This window comes from Triturus cristatus, chromosome 4_2, assembly GCF_964204655.1.
Source record: "Triturus cristatus chromosome 4_2, aTriCri1.1, whole genome shotgun sequence".
In the NCBI taxonomy this organism is placed as follows: domain Eukaryota; kingdom Metazoa; phylum Chordata; class Amphibia; order Caudata; family Salamandridae; genus Triturus; species Triturus cristatus.
Genome location: NC_140586.1, coordinates 386,851,586 through 386,874,495, shown reverse-complemented (window position 1 = coordinate 386,874,495; position 22,910 = coordinate 386,851,586). Strand labels below are relative to the sequence as shown.

The 22,910-nt window shown below is 45.9% G+C and overlaps 1 protein-coding gene across 1 annotated transcript in view; it reads left to right on the top strand.

Annotated features, from left to right (window-relative positions):
- LOC146833929 (calcium-activated chloride channel regulator 1-like) overlaps positions 1–22,910 on the top strand; it is a 205,094-nt gene that overhangs the window by 86,249 nt on the left and 95,935 nt on the right. Inside the window, exon 4 of the mRNA XM_085601848.1 lies at positions 1,025–1,133. Coding sequence (XP_085457974.1) covers positions 1,025–1,133 — 109 coding nt within the window. The remainder of the gene's footprint in view (positions 1–1,024; positions 1,134–22,910) is intronic.

Genomic DNA, 22,910 nt, shown 5'->3' with positions numbered 1-22,910 from the left:
CACACAGTGTGCTTGCACATGGCTCTCTGCGCTCTGCCTTCGCCAGCGTAAACCGCTCTGGCCACGTGGCCCGCGCTATATCAAATCCAAAATAAATAAGCCACGGAGAGTAGTGCTTGGGTGTGGGGGAGGGGGTGTTTCCTATAGGACAGGTTCTGAGAACACACTAACAAGGTCTCTTAGGCACACGAACAAGAGCTACACCATATGCTAATAACATTTGCACCCCTTTTCACACTTGTTCCTACGAGGGCAAGGTGTAACAAGCATTTACAATGCAATGGTCTCGGCATTGGTAAAGTTAGAGCTATTGGCATTGCTCATGACATTATTTCTGTTTATGTTTTTGTTTTTAAAACATTTAAAGAAACGGCATTGTCATGAGCAATGCCAATAGCTCTAACTTTAACAATGCCGAGACCGTTGCATTGTAAATGCTTGTTTTGTAATTGGTGTTAGGTTGGCTCCGGTGGTCGCTTTCCTCATCGTCTAAAAGTGATTTCTATCAGAATTGTTCAATTGAAAGGGTAAAAAAATCAGAACTCTGGATCCCTAAATTCATTTTTTCGCAAATATTATTTCTAATTAGCCTGTGTAGGCTATGGTTTGAACATATCACATCTATTTAAATATCCTCGGTGAGTCTCCAGAATGTCGGATTGTAATTTTACTTTATTTTATGATCTCACAGAAATTTCACACCAATCTGAAGTCATTGATTGTATTGGAGGAGGGGTTTAGCGAACATTAGGTAGAAAGAAACCTAACCTAAACACATTACATTCCAAAGAAAATAATTGGGTTTCAAAGGCTGCCCTCTTTTTAAAAGAAGTGCTTTCCACAACTTGACAAGGCGGTTTGAGATAGTTGAAATTTACCACAGGCAATGGGCACAAACATTTGCAAAATATGTACTGTGATCTTTTTAACTTTGTGAATTATATTATTCTTCTGTCTTACATGCTGGTGTCATGTAGAATATTAGTGTTTCTATCTTAACTGTTTACTAAACTTCATTCCCCAGGCAGAACCTTTGTCCATGAGTGGGCTCACCTTCGATGGGGTGTATTTGATGAATACAATCTTGAAAAACCATTCTATATTTCAGGAGACAATAAACTTAAAGCAACCAGGTAATCATTTTGCGCTTTCTTCCATTCTCAGTAAGTACTTTTTAATTAAAATTGTGACTTCTTTATTTTGATAGGTTATTATATTTAATTTGAATAGCAATGTTGTTCCAAATAAAAATACTTAACTATAAAAAAATGTATATATACAGGAATATTATGTTTAAATCTTAATTATGAAAATGAAATAAATAGGTCAAAATATTATGAATCACTATTGTTTCTAGGAATAGGGCCAATTTTAAAGATTTGCAGCACTACCTCATTAGCTGATGTGGTGTAGGCTCAGCTCCAACCGCACGTGCTGTGTCTGCCCTGCCAAGTGTTGATGTTGCTGCCTGTCTGGCTGCTTTGCCTCACCCATTGTACTACCTTTTGCCTACATGTTGGTAGAGGATCAGCTTACAAAATGTAGAGATGTCTGTTCTGCCATGTCACTATATCATTGATAACCTCACTGTATGTTCATTTTTTTGCCAAGACAAGACACAAAAGCTGTGGACCACTTTTTGGGGGAAAATAATGTTCCATACACGCTGGAAGATTTCCCCCGGTGGGAAAGTGCCATTTAAATTGTGTTCCAGTCTTGGACTGCCAAGATTCACATAGTGGACAAAGACAGGAAAAAACATTGGTGAACTTAGTGTTGGAGGGGCCTCCCTAACTAAGAAGGCCTCTCAAATTCAATAGTGGTACATGAACGCATCCACGAAGACACATGCTCATTCAAGGCTGGCAGGCTTGGAATGGGTTTTCTACTAAAGGGTGTCATGACACATGCAGGCACATCGTGATGTGTATGTGCACATGTATCATGACACTAATGTGCACATGCTTCATGATGCAGGCGCCCATTTTTTATTTACCTTTCTAACATGACAGAAAACCATGTTAGAATGGCAAATGGCCATGTATGTTTTGTAAATAACTGTTGAACAATTGAAACTAGAAGTGTTAGTAAAGAGCGAAAAGCATTGGCATAGCCAATAGGTCTCGCCTTTGGGACCTTATGTGTTTATCCATGCAGCACATTATCCCCACTCACATGCTCACCCACTCCAACAACACATAGCACACTGGGACCAGTAGGGCCAATCTTATAAGAAGAAAAGTGACCAGACAAAGCCTACTCTTGTGGGTTACAAATACCAGAACTGGAAGAAGCACATCATCAGACATGGGTCATCTTAAAATCCAAGCAGTCTTCAGAAAAAAAACCTGTCTAAAACGATCAACAGACGCTAATTGCCCTGTTTGTGCTAGTGTGGTGCAGTGAGGGGCACAGATGCTCTAAGGGTGGCTGAATAGCAATTATAGTGTAAGTAGATGAAGGTTCTCAGGCTAATCCAGGCTGTCATATCCCGACAGAAGGTAGCATTCTAAGCCTAAACTAGTTTGCAGCTGAGTCCATACATGTATGCAGCACAGTATTACGCTACCCTGGAGAACATATCATGCACAGCCGCAAAAGGCAGTGTGGGTCAATCTGATGAACACATATGGCATTAGTGTGTGTGCATTAGTGTGAACATTTTTAATATCTTCTGGTGGGATCGTGGGACAGATTGCAGGGCTGCTCTTTTCAGTGAAGGAGGAAGTGTCCCTCATGAGAGCAAGTAGCCAGTGGCTCATTAATGGCTGTATTTTCCTTCTCGGATTTCAGCATTGGCTCATCATGTGCGATGTATATACCACACCCACATATACATTTTCAGAATTCACTAAAAGTAAAGAGGAGACTGACTTCTCAGTGATGGTCCCAACTTCTCCCAGCACATTCACAATGCCCCTGCTTATTCAGGACAAACCAAATAACCCCCCTTTTCAGGCAGCCAATTCTCAACATCGGGAACTCCATAGCATTGTAGTCCAGCTACCCCAGGCCCAGCAGACAAATAGTAATACCCAAACAAAAGTTTCTCAATGCCGGAACCAAATAAAGCACCCTCACTTCCGCCAACAGGCTGCAAATGCCTTGCACATCAAAACTAGGCACTGTCATAATGATTTATGGTGACTCATTACCTATACCACATGAGTGAAATGGAATTTCTGGCTAAATGTAAACCCATCAGCCAACAACAAAATTTAGAGCAACTATAAACCGCTCACACCACTGATCTCTCTCTAAAAGTGCTTGGAGCATGGGTACTCATAGTACGGCCCGCGGGCTGCCAGCGGCCCGGCAAGCCTTTATTGGCAGCCTGCGGACCTTGCCTGCAATTTTGCATTTCCTGATCCACGAGTGAACAGAGAAGATGGCCGCAGGAGCATACGTATTCACTATGTATGCTCCTGCGGACATCCCCTCTGTTTACTGTTGGCCTCTGATTGTGTGCCCGCCTCTGTGATGTCACGCACGGCACCGACCGGAAGCACAGACCCTTTAAAAGAAGAGTCACTGGACGGGCAGGGTGAACCGCTGCACGGTGAGCCAAGCCCCCAGCAGCCTGGGGCTGGGGCTGCCGCTGCTGGGGAGCACAGAGTACGGCGAGTTCTGCTACCTAGCAGTAGGGGATGAGCTGGCCGACCTGCAGTGCTTGGAGGGCAGCCTGGGTGCCGGGTAGCTGCTGCTGGATGTGGCCGGGGTGTCGGTGGCTGGGCTCCCGAGGTACGACGTGAAGGAGCTGGTCCCGGAGAGCAAGGAGCTCGTGCCGCTAAAGACCATCAGACAAGGTGAAGGGGCTGGCTGTGTTTAAAGTGTGTTACATGTGAAGGCGGTACACAGGCTGTGAGGGTATCACAGGCTCCCACAAGCTTTACACAGTGTGTACAACAGGAAGCCGTCACAAGCTTGGTACAAAGTGCATCACGGGGTCTGTGTAAAATCCACCGCACCACAAACTCTCCACAAAGTGCATCACGGGGTCTGTATAAAGACCACTACCTCACCACAGACTGTCCACAAAGTGCATTAAGGGGTCTGTATAAAGTCCACCACACCACATACATTCCACAAAGTGCATCACTGGGTCTGTATAAAGTCCACCACACCACAGACTTTCCATAAAGTGCATCATGGGGTCTGTATAAAGTCCACCACAGGCTCTCCACAAAGTGCATCACAGGGTCTGTATAAAGTCCACAACAGGCACTCTACTAGGGCATCACAGGGTCTGTATAAAGTCCACAACAGGCACTCCACTAGTGCATCACGGGGTCTGTATAAAGTCCACAACAGGCACTCCACGGTAGTGATTTTCCCCCCTCTAACCACGCCCCCACTGGCCCCGCCCCCCCACACTGACCCCGCCCCCACCGGAGCGGCCCTCGGCCTCAAACCACACTGTAAATTTGGTCTCCGAGAGAAAGTTTGTGAGTACCCATGGCTTAGAGGAAATGTCGTAATGCTTTACGTGTTATATAAACAAATAAACACAAGTAATTTTGGCTATGGTCTTTGACAGCCAGGCATGATGTCCTTCCATTCTGTATAACATGTTAGTACTTAGCATTTTATATTTTTGTGTGATTGTTTATCCTGGGAACTGTCTGTTTTGCATTCTTCTGGATTTGTATTTAAAGTGATGTGTGTCTTTTCATATAGTCTATTGTAATGTTTTCTTGTTCTAAACATGCATTTCCTTTCTTAAACACTCACATTTGAGGTTAAATTGATATTGCATTGCCACGTTTTAAACATCTTTACATTATATACTTGTATTTTTTTTTCCCCAAAAAGCTAAATTTTGCTGCAAAACATTGACTACAGTTTCTACAAAATTAATGTAGTCCTTATGTATCAGTAGTCTTGCTTCACCTGGTAAGAGTCTGTATTCAGTTCCTGAACGTGCTTGTGACGTCTTAGGCAGGGGTGTGTGGGGAATAATTATGCACAAGGATAATTGTCAAAAAGCTTCCCAAGCTTGTATTCTTTAAATCAGGGGTCTTCAACCTTTTCTGTAGTGAGAGCTACTTCTGCTCAAGGAAAGTCTTCCCGAGCTACTAGCAAATTTTATACCTGTAAAATGGGGACTACACTATGACCACCCAAAGAAAGATTTTCATTAGTTACCCCCCAAGTATACTAAGTTCTTCAATATTAAATGCCTCCTCTTGACTTATGAAGTAACATTCAAATCTTGACATGCCCAGTGGCACAAAGGACATAAGCACAGCAGTAAGTCTCCCCAGCTCAGCTTGAATTATCATTCACCAGTTTCTGAAAATGCACATTTTTCTATCTAATACTACTCTCCACTGTGGGCAAACAAACTCAATTTTCCAGAAGAAACCCCATTTTTGAACACTAAAACTGCCTTTAAAATATCAGTTTTCCGTTTTTGAGAAATGCTCAAAACATCAGCTTGTCATTATCATCATGTACTCTCACGTACAAATGCCTCATATGGACAGACTACTTTGAATTCCCAGATATTACAGTCATATGCCATGGATGCTCACCATTGGTATAGGAAACAATGGTCCTAGACTTCTTTAAAGCTACAATTCAGTTATGAAAAACATTCATTAGTCAAAGGGCATCCAGTACATATAGAATAAGCATTGTATCATTATTGTACCTCCATTTTCTTTACAATGCAAACAAGTATATCCTCAAAAGACACAAAGGCACAAAATATCACTCCAATAGTGACTGTTTATTATTTAGTTACTTTTATAACAGATCACCATATACAATGCTCCAAATAGAGACGTTTTAGTAAAACTGGTCTTGGTTCATAGTGGCACCAGTTTTATAGCTAGGCCTGTCCCTTATGGATTTACAAATATTCATTTCATGATTTTCTGATGACGCACAGAGAACATTCATCTGTGAAAAGGCAGGGCTGGGATGATATCAGGTACAGGTCCACTGGGGGAGAGTGTCGACGTTTCGACCCTGGTGCAATGAGTGTAATTTATATCCTCCCCCACTATGAACCACGACCAGTTTTACTAAGGACACCAGAATGTGTAATTGATTGGTTATTGAATTTGCCTTTAGGATTCCCCTCCTTTATATCTGTCCTACCTCACGAGCACTTTCCTTTTTCACACTCCCCTTGGTTGGAGCAACCTCTTTCTCTATTTGGAGTATTGAATATGGTGATCTGTTATAAAAGTAACTAAATAATAAACAGTCACTATTGGAGCGATATTTTTTGCCTTTGTGTCTTTTGAGGATATACTTGTTTGCATTGTAAAGAAAATGTTGGTACATTAATGATACAATGCTAATTCTATATGTACTGGATGCCCTTTAACTGATGAATGTTTTTCATAGCTGAATTGTAGCTTTAAAGAAGTCTAGGACCGTTGTTTCCTGACCTATACCAATCGTTACCGAGGCCCATGGACAATTTTGGGTTACCCCATTATATAATAATGGATGCTCACCATAGCACCACAGATGCCTGGATTATGCCAGTAATGCCCACCATTAAACTACGGCCACAGTTGTGCCAAGACTGGAAACCAGAAGGATCAGGCACAAGACCACATATCAGTCATGACCATTAATATGCCAGGAATAGGTACATATAGGCCAGTCACGCTCAGAGTAGGTCTATGATGGCTGCCAGCATACCACAACTAGACCAAAAATACTAAAATAGTTAAGGATGACCATAATTATGCCATTTCCACTATTATGTCAAGAATGGACACAAATATGCCAAATAAAACACTCTTATGATGGGGCTAGCATATATATTTGGCGGTTCTTGGCACCAGGCATAGTTTCAGGAAGTAATAGTGTTTATTATGGGCACACACATAAGTGTTGATGAATCTCTTAATTTTCTCTGGTCTGGTTCATACCCTGTTCTCCTCAGGTCTTGAGCTGATCATGCATCTAACTGACACATTTTCACTCTGACTCCTGCAGTCCCGCACTATAGTGGGTCAGCACTGATTATAGCTCAGGCTACTGCTGCCATACTGTTTTGATGGTGCACTGTTCACACACATGTTGTGACTGATAAAGGAGGGACCGTAACATGGTCAATCTCCTTGTGGCTTCATTATATTGAGATTGGATACAGACTGTCATGTAGCAGGTCCTATAGGCTGGCACAGTGTGTGTTTGAGTTTTAGTATGAGTTACTGTGATAAGTTTGGCTGGCTGTCACTCTTAGCATCTTGAGATGATCTGTGCTGCCTTCTTTAATAGGCACCTACTCTGAAATTGATACTGGGCTTGACTTCACCTCAGAGAGCTACTTTGAAGGTACTCGCGAGCTACCAGTAGCTCCTGAGCTACTCGTTGGAGGCCCCTGCTTTAAATGTTGAATTCGTGTGCAGCTATGACATATGGGTGCAAATTATATCCACATGGGAGAGTTTGGTCTGCATTGGGCTCTAGGTGGCATAGGCCTTTCTATTTGTTTGGCGTTTGTTGGAGTAAGGTGTTGAGGTATAGTGTCTGTAAGCCATGTGGATGTGTGTATGATCTATGTGCTACAATATGTTGTGCATTGCTTTCTATACGGATTTTATGTGTGCCAGTGTATGAACGACTTGCCGATGTATATTAAGTATGCAGGTGAAGGATTCAGCGTGGGGTGCAGGGGGTGTGTGTTTCCCAGTGTGCTATGGATGGCGTTTCAGATGTGTCAGACCGAGGGTTCAAGAAAACAGTGGGGCTCTTGTTGTCTTGGTCACAACGATAGTTTCTTAGATATCTGATTTGGGCGCTACACAAATGTGTATCTGTTTATTTTGTTAACAAATAACAGAAATTAAGGCTACTCCGGAGCACTAATTACTAAAGTTCCTTTGCAGCAATTTCAGACATCTTAACACATGGATACATTTTCAAAACTAATGTGAAGAGCATGCATATAATGTTCTCATCCACAAGCAATGAAGGCTACAGAATGTGAACTGGCCTCCTTTATTGCCAGTATCACTCTTCCTTATCAGCCCTGTCAGTGCCCACATGCAACAAACAGCCAGACGTGTAGGCTCATGTTGCAGGGAAATTCTTGCATCTAAAAACAGATAACAAATATAGCATTTGATTCAAATGGCTCTCGCGATACATCCTCGGAAAACAACATCCACGGAAAGGACTACAACAATAAAGCCGGGTAGAGAGCTTTATCTAGTGACCAGACTGGATTAGCATTTATTTTATTGTGAATCTAATGCCTAACACGTAGATGAGAACCCAGTTGACATATGGCATACATATTCCAAAAGGCAAATTACAGCACACAGAGGCGATGCTGATAGCTTTGGGGGCATTTACTGCCCAGATCAACTAACACTCTGCTGGAAACTGCCAAAGACAAGATTTACAGGCCTTATTTTCAGTTCCCACTGCCTGTGAAGTGAGTGAATACCAGGGGCCTTTCAGCTATGAGGCATGTCTGTGGCTGTTTTTTAGGTCTCGTCTAGCGGTGTAGCGCATGCGGTGTAGCGCATGCGCTGCATGCTCTGCGAGATCTATTGTCGACGAGGAGACTTCGGAAGGGAACTTGGAGCCCCGCTCATCCTTCCCATTGGCCGGCGTCATTATTTATGTTAAACGCTGGCCCCCGATTGGAAATGAGGCTTCTTGGTCAATGCCCTGTCTCCTTCTCAAAAAGAAGTATTGATGGACAGAATGCAGAACAATGTCATACATTCACCCCAGTACAGAGATCTGGGCCTAAATCCATCGTTTTTTTGCTCACCATGCCATTCCAGTTTAGACCCAGCCATATGCAAATCAGTCTTGACCCTGTGCCCAATGGGAACAGTCCAGCCCGAACTGCCAGGCCAGGTCCTCCCTGGACTGGAAACAAGCATCCTAGGACCGGTTTCGGGGTTTCACCCCTCTTCAGCCAGGATAGCTTGATTCCAGTGGCATGAAGAGCACGGGACTCACGTCTGAGCATACCCGTCCCGCCGGGGTGACAAATGCAAAAGGAACTATTGATGGACAGAATGCAGAAAAATGTCATACATTCACCCCAGTACAGAGATCTGGGCCTAAATCCATCGTTTGTTTGCTCACCATGCCATTCCAGTTTAGACCCAGCAATATGCAAATCAGTCTTGACCCTGTGCCCAATGGGAACAGTCCAGCCCGATCTGCCAGGCCAGGTCTTCCCTGGATTGGAAACAAGCATCCTAGGACCGGTTTTGGGGTTTCACCCCTCTTCAGAAAGGATAGCTTGATTTCAGTGGCATGGAGAGCACGGGACTTACGTCTGATCATACCCGTCCCACTCGGGGTGACAAATGCAAAAAGAACTATTGATGGACAGAATGCAGCACAATGTCATAAGTTCACCCCAGTACAGAGATCTGGGCCTAAATCCATCGTTTTTTGCTCACCATGCCATTCCAGTATAGACCGAGCCATATGCAAATCAGTCTCGACTCTGTGCCCAATGGCAACTGTCCAGCCCGAACTGCCAGGCCAGGTCCTCCCTGGACTAGAAACCAGCATCCTAGGACCGGTTTCTGGGTTTCACCCCTCTTCAGCCAGGATAGTCTGATTCGAGTGGCATGAAGAGCATGGGACTCACGTCTGAGCATACCCGTCCCACTCAGGGTGACACACGCAAAAAGAACTATTGATGGGCAGAATGCAGAACAATGTCATACATTCACCCCAGTACAGAGATCTGGGCCTAAATCCATCGTTTTTTGCTCACCATGCCATTCCAGTATAGACCGAGCCATATGCAAATCAGTCTTGACCCTGTGCCCAATGGGAACAGTCCAGCCCGATCTGCCAGGCCAGGTCTTCCCTGGATTGGAAACAAGCATCCTAGGACCGGTTTTGGGTTTTCACCCCTCTTCAGAAAGGATAGCTTGATTTCAGTGGCATGGAGAACACGGGACTCACGTCTGAGCATACCCGTCCCACTCAGGGTGACACACGCAAAAAGAACTATTGATGGGCAGAATGCAGAACAATGTCATACATTCACCCCAGTACAGAGATCTGGGCCTAAATCCATTGTTTTTTGCTTACCATGCCTTTCCAGTATAGACCGATCCATATGCAAATCAGTCTTGACTCTGTGCCCAATGGGAACAGTCCAGCCTGAACTGCCAGGCCAGGTCCTCCCTGGACTGGAAACAAGCATCCTAGGACCAGTGTCGGGGTCTCACCCCTCTTCAGCCAGGATAGCTTGATTCCAGTGGCATGGAGAGCACAGGACTCATGTCTGAGCATACCCGTCCCACTCGGGGTGACAAATGGAAAAAGAACTATTGATGGAAAGAATGCAGAACAATGTCATACATTCACCCCAGTACAGAGATCTGGGCCTCAATCCATCGTTTGTTTGCTTACCATGCCATTCCAGTTTAGACCTAGCAATATGCAAATCAGTCTTGACCCTGTGCCCAATGGGAACAGTCCAGCACGAACTGCCAGGCCAGGTCCTCCCTGGACTGGAAACAAGCATCCTAAGACCGGTTTCGGGGTTTCACCCCTCTTCAGCCAGGATAGCTTGATTCCAGTGGCATGGAGAGCACGGGACTCACGTCTGAGCAAACCCGTCCCACTCGGGGTTTCATTCAAGATAGCCTGGCTGATGAGGATTATGAACCCGAAACCGGTCCCAGGATGCTTGTTTCCGGTCCAGGGAAGACTTGGCTTGGCAGTTCGGGTGGACTGTTCCCATTAGCCACAGGGTCAGACTGATTTGCATATGGCCATGTCTGAACTGGGGTGGTGGAGTGAGCTAAAGAATGATGATGGATTAAACCCAGATCAGTAGACTGGGGGTGAGTGTTTGATTTGCTCAAGCGCTCCGTCCATCATCCCCTTTGGTATCGCTTTGTTCGCCCTAAGTTGGCAGGGTATGCCCAGACGTGGGTCCCTTGCTCACTTTACCACTGGATTCAAGATAGTCTGGCTGACGAGGGTTATGAACCCGAAACCGGTCCCTTGATGCTTGTTTCTGGTCCAGGGACGACTTGGCTTGGCAGTTCGGGCTGGACTGTTCCCATGAGGCACAGGGTCAGACTGATTTGCATATGGCCATGTCTGAACTGGGGTGGTGGAGTGAGCTAAAGAATGTTGATGGATTAAACCCAGATCAGTTGACTGGGGGTGAGTGTTTGATTTGCTCAAGCGCTCCGTCCATCATCCCCTTTGATATCGCTCTGTCTCCTTCTCGGCTAGCCCATCCAGACAGGAACATGTGCTGGCTGCGCAAAACAGGTCTCCTTCAATTAGGTCTGTGAGCACTTTTTTTTTTCATTCTGCATTTGCAAACACATAGCGGCATTGCTTCCCCCATAGGTGGCCGGACACACACGCTGGCCGGAGGTGTGCTCGTTTAATTAGCAGCCTGCGCTTGTGCGCCGGCTTCATAAAAGGTTCACTATTGTCCTTGTTTTTCGTATGTGAACAGATTCTTATTGAAAATAATACAGATGAGGATGTGGCCCCCACCGCTCTCTGTCGGCCTGTCTTGTCTTGTAACCAGCCTCTCCTATAAGCCCTTCCTCTCATGCCTTGTGTGAGTACGACGTCCCAAGTGCCCACCCTTCTGACATCTCCCCACCCTCCCGCCCTGTTCGAGCCTTTGGGCTGAATAAAGTTATCCTTGTTGAATGTCTGCTTGTCAGGAAAGGCGTTTAGGCTCCCGCCGGTGTTTACTGCCCCCACTTCCCCTCCTATCTCCTCCCAGCGCTGTGCAGTTTGCGGCAGCCTCAGGCGCTGGTGGGGAAGATGGCGACCGCAGCAGCCACAGCACACCCTAGGCATCACAGAACACCCACCGCCCTTCCCTAGATATGAGGAAGTTTCAGCGGAGCCGGAGACAGCGACACGGAAGGGGAAGACATTTTCACTGGCGGCAGCGTAAGTGTCACTAAATGTTATGTGGGAGCCCCCATGGTCCTGGATTTCGGAAGCCTTCCCCACAGGCCTGCCACAAAACATAGTGCTACACTTAGGGAGATGAACAGTTACTATTCTGGAGCAGTTGTTATGCTGAGTACTCTTTCTTTCGCTACTACTGTTGTGAGTGTTATTAATATGACCTCTGGAAAAGAATTTGCATGATTTACGAAGTAGGAATACATGTATAGGATATTTAAACATGCGCTAAGAGGTACACTCTAATGTGGCTATAAAGTAGGGTCTGTGAGATGGCGTTGATATTGTGCATTTAAGGGATGTTGGTGCTTTTAAGAGGGCAAATACCTCCTGACAGACTGTTGTATGAATGGTCAATTAAGTTTAAGAAATGTTTTTTTTTCTTGTTCCTTACTCTTCAGCCAACTTATTTTCCTCTACATCAACTGAATTTGGAACAAACTATTTTTAGCACTTTTATGTCTTGCTGCTTGTCGCCTTTCTGTTACATAAGATCTATTATGGTGCATTTGCAATGCAATAGGTCTCGCATTTATGCGAGCTATTGGCATTGTAAATAACAATGCCTTTGATTTATGTTTTGAAAAATTAAACATAAATAAAAGGCATTGTCAAATACAATGCCAATAGCTCAAACTCGCGTAAATGCGAGACCTATTGGATTGCAAATGCTTGTTTTTTTTTTATCTTGCTGCCAAGCCGCCGGGGTGCAGTGCACGCAATTTCTGTAAAAAAGCAGTGCCCCCTTTAAATTGACTGCTCTGTGCTGTGGACTAAGAGAAGAGTTGCATGTGCTAAGCAGGGAGTACAGTTAAAGCAGGGCAACGCTCAGTGATGAGAGGGTGTGTCCAAGCAGCCAGAGAGACCGGGACTGGCCAGAAACAGACCTGTTCTTGTAATTTGAGGTGAGGCCGGTGCTGCTGCACTAACTGTGAAGTGCTCTCAGGCCTTGCACCGGTGGGGGAGGTGGGGCTTCACGAGGATTGTTAAAGTGGAACTGTGCCGTCTACTGCCAAAAAATAATAATAAAATGCAAGTCCTGTAACTAATGCAAGCCCGCTGTGTTTGCTCACCCCAGGGGCTAATTAGTTATGTAAGTCTCGGAGCACAGGCTGCAGGATTGGGAGGAGGCTTCGGTCTCTGAGGGAGCCCGGTGGACACTCGCAAGCATGGTCAGTGACTTACTCTGAAGCTGGCTGGTCAGAAACAGCCAAGGACGCTGAAAAAGGAGTGCAAGGAAACCTAAGCAAGTAGACAGAAAAGCAACAATACAGGTATCGGGGCCAGTCGCCAGGGACCGTGACCACCCACCAAAAGGCAGGACAAATGTGAAGGTTAGCCACTGAAAGGAAGGGATTCCCCAAAAGCACACCAAGGAACCAATTGGAAGTGAGGAGTATGGTCAATATCACTGGAGGAGATACAAGAAGTCTCGCAGAGCAGCGCATTCGCTGCTAGGCTCGACCTAAATAAGTATTTAAGTGGCCCAGCGAGAAGCACAGGGGAGCAGGGGGTGGGTGGGCAGTGGGTTGTGTGTTGAGAATTAAAAGTGTGTAAGCCTGTCACAAGGGAAAAAGAAGGATATGGGAGAGAGCATGAAAACTTATATGCGCTTTCTTGGAGTGCCAAAAACTAAATTTAGAAAACAATCCTCAAATATTCTGTGGATTAATAAAACGTATTGATTTAGAACCCTGGAGGACAGAAATATAATGTTCCTGAGCAGAACAAATGCAGGAATATATAGGAAAGCCATTGAATCAAGAGCAAGACGACTGAGATGGACAAGAAAACCTTGCAGCCAAGATCAAGCGGCTGACCTAAGCCCTCACAATACATATTAGAAACACTAGATCTGGCGAACACACAGTATGAGCTGAGTATAGTCATGGGGAGTGGAGTTGGCCTAACGGCCAGGGCGGTCGTCCTGGAATCTGGGGAACTGGGTTTCGAGCCTCGGCAATGACCCTGGGATTCTGGGCAAATCACTTAATCTCCCCATGCCTAACAAAAAAATGAATGTGTCCTCATGTAACGCAACTGGTGCTGTGTAAAGCGCTCTGATACCCGATACCTTCGGGTCAAGTTCACACTATATAAAACTCCGTAAAATAAAAAATAAAAAAAATGACCTAAAAACGGTTTGGACCAGACTTTTGATAAGATATTTGTTGCACTCTTGACCAGTAGAGCCTAATGTCTTCTTCAGAAACTGAAGTTTATAAGACTGTGATTTATACTCAATGTTTACACTGTGTTGATTTGTTTAGAAAGATAAAATATTAAAACACAGTTTCTAAATCCCATGCACGAAATGGTGAACATGAAATGAGATAAATAAATATTTTTAATCCTCTTTCCCTATCTAGCTAGACACGGGGCAAAACTAAAATGTTTAACTCCCGAACAGTTAGAGCCCCCCTCTAAAGCACCTGCTGGGAATTGCAGCGCCCGCCCAGCGAGGACCATGGCCCGGTGATGAAGCATGCCACTGCGGTGGGTTAGGGCCAGTGCATCCTAACGAGTATTCCTCCAATGTCAAACTTGCAGTACTAACACCAGTGGCATGTTGATAAAAATACGGACTAGGACATTCCCTTAGCTAATTAAGTAAAGGAAGGGGGGAGGAGCCATGTGCTGGACTGCCACAATTAAAGGAGATAAATACACACAACCTTGAATCAAGGACAAAGAAAAACCAGGCATTGGCAAAGCCACTGGCCTTGCCTATGTGAGAGGTATTAGCTTTGCCAGTGTCATTTAGCCATGTTGTACAGCAGCGTGGCTACTGTTGGGCATGGCTAAAAGTTAGTGGTGTGGCATAGCTGGCCTCAAAAGCTGCACGCTCCACATGGACTTTCCAAGTAGCGAGTACCTCTGCCCTTGAATTACCCGCTCTGCACCCTGTATGCTTTGACTTTAATTTTCATTAACGCTTCAAATGTTGAGATGAATGACATTTTTACTTTGTTCTAATATATAAAGAAGCACACAATGTCGTAACTGTGATTTGGATTTTTTAACAGTGACTGCAGAGATGTTTTAATTGCATAATTTATTAAGATCACACTTTCATAGCAAACATTATCGGGGGTAAAGTGAATGATCCGAGTGAATATTTCATGCACATCAATGAGTGCTAAAAACTCCATCTCAGTCATTCCTTTTTTTGTCCAAATATAACCTTTCTTAGTACAGTGTGTAAACGTATTGCAGTAAGCATCTGTATGCCTTCCAATAAAGCATACCCAAGAATACCACAACTGTCACAATTAAAAATCAAATTTGGTACATAACATTTAACATTATGCATTCCTGACTTGTCTGCTGATGTGGGAAAAGGCCTAAAAGTCCAGATATTTCAACCGTTAGCTAGGCATAGTGCTGCAGAACATCCCTGGTTTTTGTGGATGAAATATCATTTGTCTATAGTCGGACTGCCAGAGTTTAATGAGAATCAACATTTGTTGAATAAATATATTGTTTGAGCCTAATACAGATTACTAGAATTGTGTATAAATCCAAGATGCTGCAATGGCCAGTGATAGTGCTTTGAGTATAAGCTAATTAATGGATAAGAGTCTTATCTGTCAGTGGAGTGGCATGCAGACAGAAGAATTGTTTCTTACAATTATTGTGACTGTTTGTGAAGAAATTTGAGTGTTGTGCTTCCGAAGTCCAAGTGCATGCAAAAGTGTGATTCCACAGTGGTTGAAACCTCAGTGCTACCACTCCCTTAAAGTGCATTTCAACCTGCCTTCTCTTGGTGTTTCATGGTATCAACCAATCTTGAAAGGGCCATTTATTGATATGAGCCCTGTTATTGTCCTGGGCCACACAAAATAAGATTTGGTCACTCCGCTTTCAGTAGCCAAATTCTTGAGCAGGGGCTAGATTCAACAGAAGGGTTCATGTGGGATTTAATTAGCAGTCTAATAACATATGTAAACAACTAAATGACCTGCGATTTCTTCTTACTGAATTCAAATATGTTTTCTACATCATGTGTTAGTGATGTTTACTGAGTGTGTTTTTTTGTTTAGTAAGAAATGCTTTTCTGCAGATATAAAAAGGGAATTTGCTACCACAAAGGAGTGTTTGCAACTTTTCACCAATACGAATACTTTGCTTCAGCAGGAACGATCTGTGCAGGTAAGCGTGGTGGGGCAGGGGTTTCGACAGACAACGCAGAGGGGAAATTAAATAAATAATTAATTGTCCATTGTCTTAGTCTGTTGAATCCCCCCCACCGCTTCACCGCTCCTACCTGCACGATCATGCCTGAGCTTCAGGCCGTAAGTAATGTTATTTGTCTACTCTCTGAGCCTTCTTTAGCTGTCTTTTTCTGGATAGAGTGATGCCTGGGGGCAGTTCCCCACCTTTTCCTGCTGTGGAGCTCTTATTTTTGTTTCCTGTCAGGTGCTTTTACTTGAATCAAAAGCAAAAGTGATGGACGGAATGCTGAACAATGCAAACATTCACCCCGGTCACAAAGATCTGGGTTTAATCCATCATTCTTTTGTTCACCACGCCACCCCAGTTTGGACCAAGCCATATGCAAATCAGTCTAGACCCTGTTCCTCATGGGAAAAGTCCACCCGAACTGCCAAGCCAGGTACTCCTGGGCGGGAAACAAGCATCCTGGGACCAGTTTCGTGCATCACCCCTTATCAGCCAGGCTAGCTTGATTCCAAAGGCGCAGTGAGCACGGGACCCACGTATGGGCATACCCTTCCCACTTAGGGCAACAAAAACAAAAGGAACAATTGATGGACGGAATACTGAACAATGCACACATTTACCCCATCACAAGATATGGGTTTAATCCATCTTTCTTTTGCTCACCACGCCACCCCAGTTTGGACCCAGCCATATGCAAATCAGTCTTGAACCTGTTCCTCACGGGAACAGTCCAGCCTGAACTGCCAAGCCAGGCCCTCCCTGGACCGAAAACAAGCCTCCTGGGACCGGTTTCGGGGCCTCACCGCTCATCAGTAAGGCTAGCTTGAATCCAGTGGCGCAGTAAGCACAGGACCCTTGTCTGGGCATACCCTTCGCACTTAGGGCAACAAAAACAAAAGGAACAATTGATGGACGGAATACTGAACAATGCAAACATTCATCCCCAGTCACAAAGATCTGGGTTTAATCAATCTTTTGTTTCCTCAACACACCACCCTAGTTTGAACCCAGCCATATGCAAATCAGTCTTGACCCTGTTCTTCACGGGAACATTCCAGCCTGAACTAACAAGCCAGGCCCTCCCTGGACCGGAAACAAGCATCCTGGGACCGGTTTCAGGGCATCACCGCTCATTAGCCAGACTAGCTTGAATCCAGTGGCGCACTGAGGACGGGACCCACGTCCGGGCATACCCTTCCCACTAAGAGCGACAAAAAGCAAAAGGAACAAATGAAGGAAGGAATTCTGCACAATGCAATGATTAACCTCCAGTCACAAAGATCTGGGTTTAATTTATTGTTCTTTTGCTCACCACGACACCCCAGTTTGGACCCAGCCATATGCAAATCAGTCTTGACCCTGTTCCTCATTGGAACAGTCCAGCTCAAACTTCCAAACCGGTCCTCCTTGGACCGGAAAGAAGCATCCTGGGACTGGTTTCGGGGCATTACCCCTCATCAGCTAGGCTAGCTTGAATCCAGTGGCGCAGTGAGCACGGGCCCACATCTGGGCCTACCCTTCCCTCTTAGGGCGACAAAAGCAAAAGGAACAAATTAAGGACGGAATGCAGACCAATGCAATCATTCATTCACAGTCACAAAGATCTGGGTTTAATCCATCATTCCTTTTCACACGCGGCACCCCAGTTTGGACCCATCCATATGCACATCAGTCTTGACCCTGTTCCTCATGGGAACAGTCCTGCCTAAACTGCCTTGCCAGGTCCCTATCTGGACTGGAAACAAGCATCCTAGGACCAATTTTTGGGGCACCACCCCTCATCAGCAAGTCTATCTTGAATCCTGTGGTGCAGTGAGCATGGGACCCACGTCTGGGTATACCCTTCCCACTTAGGGCGACAAAAGCAAAAGGAACAAATGATGGCCGAATGCTGAAAAATGCAAACATTTACCCCCAGTCACAAAGATCTGGTTTTATTTCATTGTTCTTTTGCTCACCACGCCACCCCAGTTTGGACCCAGCCATATGCAAATCAGTCTTGACCCTGTTCCTCATAGGAACAGTCCAGCCCGAACTTTCAAGCCAGTCCTCCCTGGACCGGAAACAAGCATCCTGGGACCGGTTTCAGGGCCTCACCGCTCATCCGTAAGGCTAGCTTGAATCCAGTGGCGCAGTGAGCACAGGACCCTTGTCTGTGCATACCCTTAGCACTTAGGGCGACAAAAACAAAAGGAACAATTGATGGACGGAATACTGCACAATGCAAACATTCACCCCCAGTCACAAAGATCTGGCTTTAATCCATTGTTCTTTTGCTCACCACGCCACCCCAGTTTGGACCCAGCCATATGCAAATCAGTCTTTACCCTGTTCCTCATGGGAACAGTCCAGCCTAAACTTCCAATCGGTCCTCCCTGGACCAGAAAGAAGCATCCTGGGACTGGTTTTGGGGCATCACCCCTCATTAGCCAGGTTAGCTTGAATCCAGTGGCACAGTGAGCACGGGGCCCACATCTAGGCATACCCTTCCCACTTATGGCGACATAAGCAAAAGGAACAAATTAAGGGCGAAATGCTGAACAGTGCAATCATTTACCCATAGTCACAAAAATCTGGGTTTAATCCATCATTCCTTTGCTCACCACGGCACCCCAGTTTGGACCCATCCATATGCAAATCAGTCTTGCCCTGTTCCTCATGGGAACAGTCCTGCCTGAACTGCCTAGCCAGGTCCCTATCTGGAACGGAAACAAACATCCGGGGACCGGTTTTGGGGCATCACCCCTTATCATCAAGTTTATCTTGAACCAATGGTGCAGTGAGCACGGGACCCACGTCTGGGTATACCCTTCCCACTTTGGGCGACAAAAGTCACAAATGATGGACTGAATGCGGAACTGTGCAAACATTCATCCCCAGTCACAAAGATCGGGCTTTAATCCATTGATATTTTGCTCACCACCCCAGTTTGGACCCGGACATATGAAAAGCAGTCTTGACTCTGTTCCTCATGCGAACAGTCCAGCCCAAACTGCCAAGCCAGGTCCTCCCTGGACTGGAAACAAGCTTGAATCCAGTGGCGCCGTGAGCACGAGACCCCTCCCCACTTAGGGCAACAAATGCAAAGTTTGCATTGTTCAGCATTCCGTCCATCGTTTGATCCTTTTGCATTTTCTTGAATCTGTGGCATTTTGTGAATAACGTTACCCTGTCTACAGCAAATAATGGGTGAAGAATGGAGCTGGTCAGGGGGAGGACAGGGATGGAGAGAGACATTAGGTGAGTTCTGGTGGTCCACCTTTTCGTTAGCTTTTTTATTTTTAAAGTTCTGCATTAATGGGGACTGCTGCTTGTTGTTTGCTTCTATTATGGCCCTCCAGGAATTCAACTGGAACGACCTTCAGAAAGTCCTACTCAAATAAAACTGGGTACATAATTGACAAATAATGTAAATTTCATTCGATTTTATTGCACCTATCATATTTTCCGTCCTTATATGTGTAACTCCAAATCCATACTTCAATCCAAATACACCCCAAAAATAAAAGGCCACAAGCTACACTGAATGGTTACAGTTTTCACTTTGTGCAAAGAATGAATTCTTAGATTTCAGAAGGTTGTCTGCAAGTAGATGGGGTAGCATTTTGTTTCACTACAACTACAATATATGCGTTTCGAATAAAAATTCCACTGCTTTGAAACTAGTGTGTCACATGTTTGGTAATTTATTTGGTGATGTGTCTCTAATCACAATGTACATATGCTTATTGATTATTTCCTGCTGGTTCTGTTTATATATGTTCGAGGCATATGAGCTGCAGATTACACACTGTGCATAGATCGCCATATGGTGTTGGGCCCGGATGTTTGCAGTTGTTTTTCCTCTTGGAAAGTCTTTGGAAGTCACGAGGTATGTGACTCCTCCTTTGGATCGTATTGCGCATGGGCTTCGGCTCCATCCTCAGATTGTTTTTTTCTGCCATCGGGCTCGGATGGTATTCTTCGCTCTCCGGTTCTGAACAGTTTCCAGTTCTCCAATCGGCGTGCAATCCTCACCCCTTTTCGCGGTATTGTTTTCGATCGCAATCCCCTCACTCGACGCGGCTCTCATCGATCAAGACCTTCGATTCCAGTCATCGACGACAGCCTTCAGGCCTAATCAAGCTCCGGTCCTGGCTAATGGAAAGGACTCCCTTCAAAAAGTGCCCTCAATGTGGGTCCAAATTCCCCCACACCGATCTTCACGAAGTATGCAACCTCTGCCTCTCCCCTGAACACGAGGCTCGAGACTGTCCGGCATGCAAATCCTTCTGGTCCAACAAAACCATTCGAGACCGAAGGGCATGAAGAACTATGGCAGACTCATCGACGGCGATCCCAGACGACATCTTCGGAGAAGGCGTCGACGCTCCGGAAGGACAGCACACCGACGAGGGCCTCGTCAGCGCCTCCGAAGCCGATGATTCAGATGTGGAGGACATCACTCCGGCACAGAGGGTCGTGAATACCGAAATCCACCCCCCCCCACACCCTCGATGGCATCGAAAAAGGCTTCGGTCACACCTTTGTCTTCGAGCCTAGGCATGACCAAGAACACTGCTTCCCACACCGCACCTTCGGGACCGGTAAAGAAGCTTATTCAGCCTTCCAGCAGCTCGTGCTCGAGCCAGCCCACTGTTGGTGCCGAGAAACACTCCTCCGCACCAATGCCGAAAAAGAAAATGGCCTCCTCCTCGGTACTGAGCTCCTTACCGAAGCACTCAGTGCCGAAAACCAGCTCAAGCTCCTCGGTACCGACACTGTCCCCGGAACCAAGCAAAAAAGAACAAGGCCACCGATACCCATATCTCGAAGGTGAAAACCATCTCGGAACTGAGTAATCAACCAGCCCTTTCGAAGCCGCATAGTGCAAAACAGCGCACTAGTGCAGACTCTAAAACCAAAAAACCTACGGCCCGACGCCTTCGGCGCCGACGGACAGGCCACTCTCTGAAGAACTTTTTAAGCCTGATCTATTGCAAAAAACACTGGTCAAGGATCCTAAAACTGGACATTTGATGCTCAGCATCAAAAAGAGACAGCTGGACAAGCCTGGCCCAGATCAACCTCCAAAGAGGAAAGACTTTGCTTCTTCCCCTCTGAGAATACCTTCGCCCCTCCTCCAGCCCCTCCACCTCCTCCTCCACCACCTCCTTCTCCCCCCCACCTCATCATTCCCCCACACCCTCTCCGGATGATGACAATGATGATGTCTATGATGACATAGGGGACGAGCCCCATGACCAACCTATAGGGGACCTCACTCCCACAGGCTTTCCAGACCCATGGGACGACTATAACATTCCTGACATTCCTAACGTCCTGCAGGATGATCTCTACCCTTGGAGACTATCCCCACCAGAAGACTCATTGGGGTTCAACCACCTACTCCAGGGGTTGCACACTACCACGGTGTGGACCTCCAAACTGACCCCGTGGAGGAGGACCTCCTCCTTGATACTTTCGACAGGACACACAGGGCCACCTCCATCCTGCCCATGCTCAAAGGAGTTATCAAGCACGTGCCGGAGGTCTTTAAAGATCCAGTCAGAGCCAGGGTCATCAACCCTCGCATAGACAAAAAATATAAGGCCGCCCCTACAGATCCCGCCTACATCAGAGGGCCAGCACCACTAGATTCCCTAGTAGTGTCTACAGCACGAAAGCAAGCAAACTCCCAAGCATCAGGCGAAGCACCACCACCTGATAAAGAGTCAAAACGTTTGGACGCATCTGGCAAGCGCACTGCATCCCAGGCTGCAAACATATGGCGCATCGCAAACACACAAGCGCTTCTGGCAAGATACGACAGGGCCCATTATGACGAACTAGAAGCCATAAAGCAACACCTCCCTGATAAATATAAAAATAGAGCCAATGAACTCATTCAGGAGGGCAAAACCATCACCAATACCTCCATCCGCTGTGCCCTAGATGCAGCTGACACCGCCTCTAGGGCAATTAGCACCAGCGTACTCCTTCATCGCCATGCCTGGCTAAGGATTTCAGGTCTCAAACCAGAGGTGCAAGCTTCCATCCTGAACCACCGTTTTGACCAGGAACATCTGTTCGACCCAAAAGTAGATGAGGCCCTGGAAAAAATGAAGAAAGACACAGATACTGCGAAATCTATGGGAGCCTTACAATCACACACTCCCAGGCGCTCTTTTCGCCGCTCTTCCTTTCTAAGCACATCCAGAGGCTACTCCTCAGACACCGCTTCTACTTCCTATAAGGCTCCTACCCAATCCACCTTTACAAGGGGTTACCAAAGAGGCGGCTACAGAGGCAACAATAATAAAGGCAGAGGCAAAACAAACACCTCCTGCTCTGCCTCCACCGCTGCCCAATGACTTCCCTCCACTCCCCCTAGACCATACCACTCCGGTCCGGGGCAGACTCCACAATTTCCATACTGTCTGGACTACCATCACCTCAGACAAATGGGTAACACAAATATTTTGGTCAGGCTATTGCCTCGAACTAACATCTACCACCCCAAACATTCCACCCAAACATCGACCAATGTTACAGGAACATTTAACACTACTAAAGCACGAGGTAATCTCCCTCCTACAAAAGGGGGCAATAGAACTAGTTCCTATCAACCAACACAATATAGGGGTTTATTCCCTATATTTTCTCATACCAAAAAGGGACGACACGCTAAGGCCCATCCTAGACCTCAGGCCCCTGAACCAATATATCCATTCAGACCATTTTCACATGGTCACACTCCAGAAGGTACTTCCCCTGCTCTCCCAAAACGATTTCCTGGCCACTTTAGACCTCAAAGACGCCTATTTCCACATTCCTGTTCC